The sequence below is a fragment of the Galeopterus variegatus genome, unplaced genomic scaffold (assembly GCF_000696425.1).
Source record: "Galeopterus variegatus unplaced genomic scaffold, G_variegatus-3.0.2 Scaffold6803, whole genome shotgun sequence".
NCBI lineage: Eukaryota > Metazoa > Chordata > Mammalia > Dermoptera > Cynocephalidae > Galeopterus > Galeopterus variegatus.
Window position 1 is genome coordinate 139,606 of NW_007732914.1, and position 1,420 is coordinate 141,025.

The window sequence follows — 1,420 nt, forward strand, 5'->3', positions numbered from 1 at the left end:
GAGAAGCATCAGTTCCAGGTTTTATGTTTGAAAGACAAGATTTCTGTATAGGATCTGGGGAATTTTTAGGAAATTTATGTGAAGGTGCTTCGTGGTCTTTGGAAAAGGTGTCATCTACACTTTTCTGGTCACAAATCACAAGAGAATTACAGTCTTTCTTATCACATTTTGTTCCAGCAGCACTAGAATTCACATTTCTTTTCTTCATGCTAGTTAAGTTTTCCTGATGTCCAGTGAAGTGTTCTGAAGTATCAGACAAAATATTAGTTATATCTATTTTGCTTTCTGACTTTGATATGGAAGTGTCTTTCAGGTTCTGTAAAGGTAAAAGTGAGCCAGGTAGCGATCTTTGCATTTCAATCTTTTTTGGAGATGCATGGTTTCTTTTCAGATTGTCAGATGAACGATTTGATCCTATTTCATTTTCACTTTTGGGATGAGATCCTGTAGTCCTATTAAGTGTAACACATACATACAAACAACTTTCAATATACAGGGTCACAAAACTTTAAAAGAAACACATATCTGAAATTTTTATTCAGGAGAACAGTTCTCACAATTTACATTTTTTCATTCTATTGGCAGTACACAAGTGACATATTTTACTAGTTTCACTCCCTTGGTTTGAATTTAGATACTTTTTCCTGTTGAAGATGGCATACTCCACATTTCAAACATATTTCCAATATTGTAATAAACTATTTTGTGCTTTGGACATTTCCTGATAGAGGCTTTTAAAANTTTATTCAGGAGAACAGTTCTCACAATTTACATTTTTTCATTCTATTGGCAGTACACAAGTAACATATTTTACTAGTTTCACTCCCTTGGTTTGAATTTAGATACTTTTTCCTGTTGAAGATGGCATACTCCACATTTCAAACATGTTTCCAATATTGTAATAAACTATTTTGTGCTTTGGACATTTCCTGATAGAGGCTTTTAAAAGTAGGAAACTATCATTACTCAATTGTTCAATGTAGTTTCAAAGTCACATATCTCCAACCTGTTCACAATGTTCATTACTTGTAAATAGCTATATATAACCTGTGAAACCACCAGCTGTGCACACCCCCTGCACCTCCATCCAAAAGATCTTTTCCTAAAATTTTTTTTGCTGGTACATCTTTGAGAACAGGAAAAGCAGATCTCCAAAATTTCTTGCCAAATTAATATCCTTGATATTCTTAACTAAATTTAGACAGTCTCAAGCAGGCTGAGAGAAGCATCCGTTATGGCAATGTCTAGAGCCAGACAGTTAATACAGGTCCCCAAGATAATCATAGTTTTTGGTGCTTTATAAAATTCTTTGAATGATATGTGGGGAGGGAGTACGTTGAAAAGGAGGAAAAAGTACTACTTTATAGTTAAGAGAAATTCATTTTTGGCCTGAAATTTATATATCCCACTCAGGAAACTA

At 33.9% G+C, this 1,420-nt stretch overlaps 1 protein-coding gene across 1 annotated transcript in view; it reads right to left on the minus strand.

Moving 5' to 3' along the window:
- The window catches only part of TEX15 (testis expressed 15), a 15,889-nt gene that overhangs the window by 3,933 nt on the left and 10,536 nt on the right, over positions 1-1,420 (minus strand). Inside the window, exon 5 of the mRNA XM_008591275.1 lies at positions 79-452. Coding sequence (XP_008589497.1) covers positions 79-452 — 374 coding nt within the window. The remainder of the gene's footprint in view (positions 1-78; positions 453-1,420) is intronic.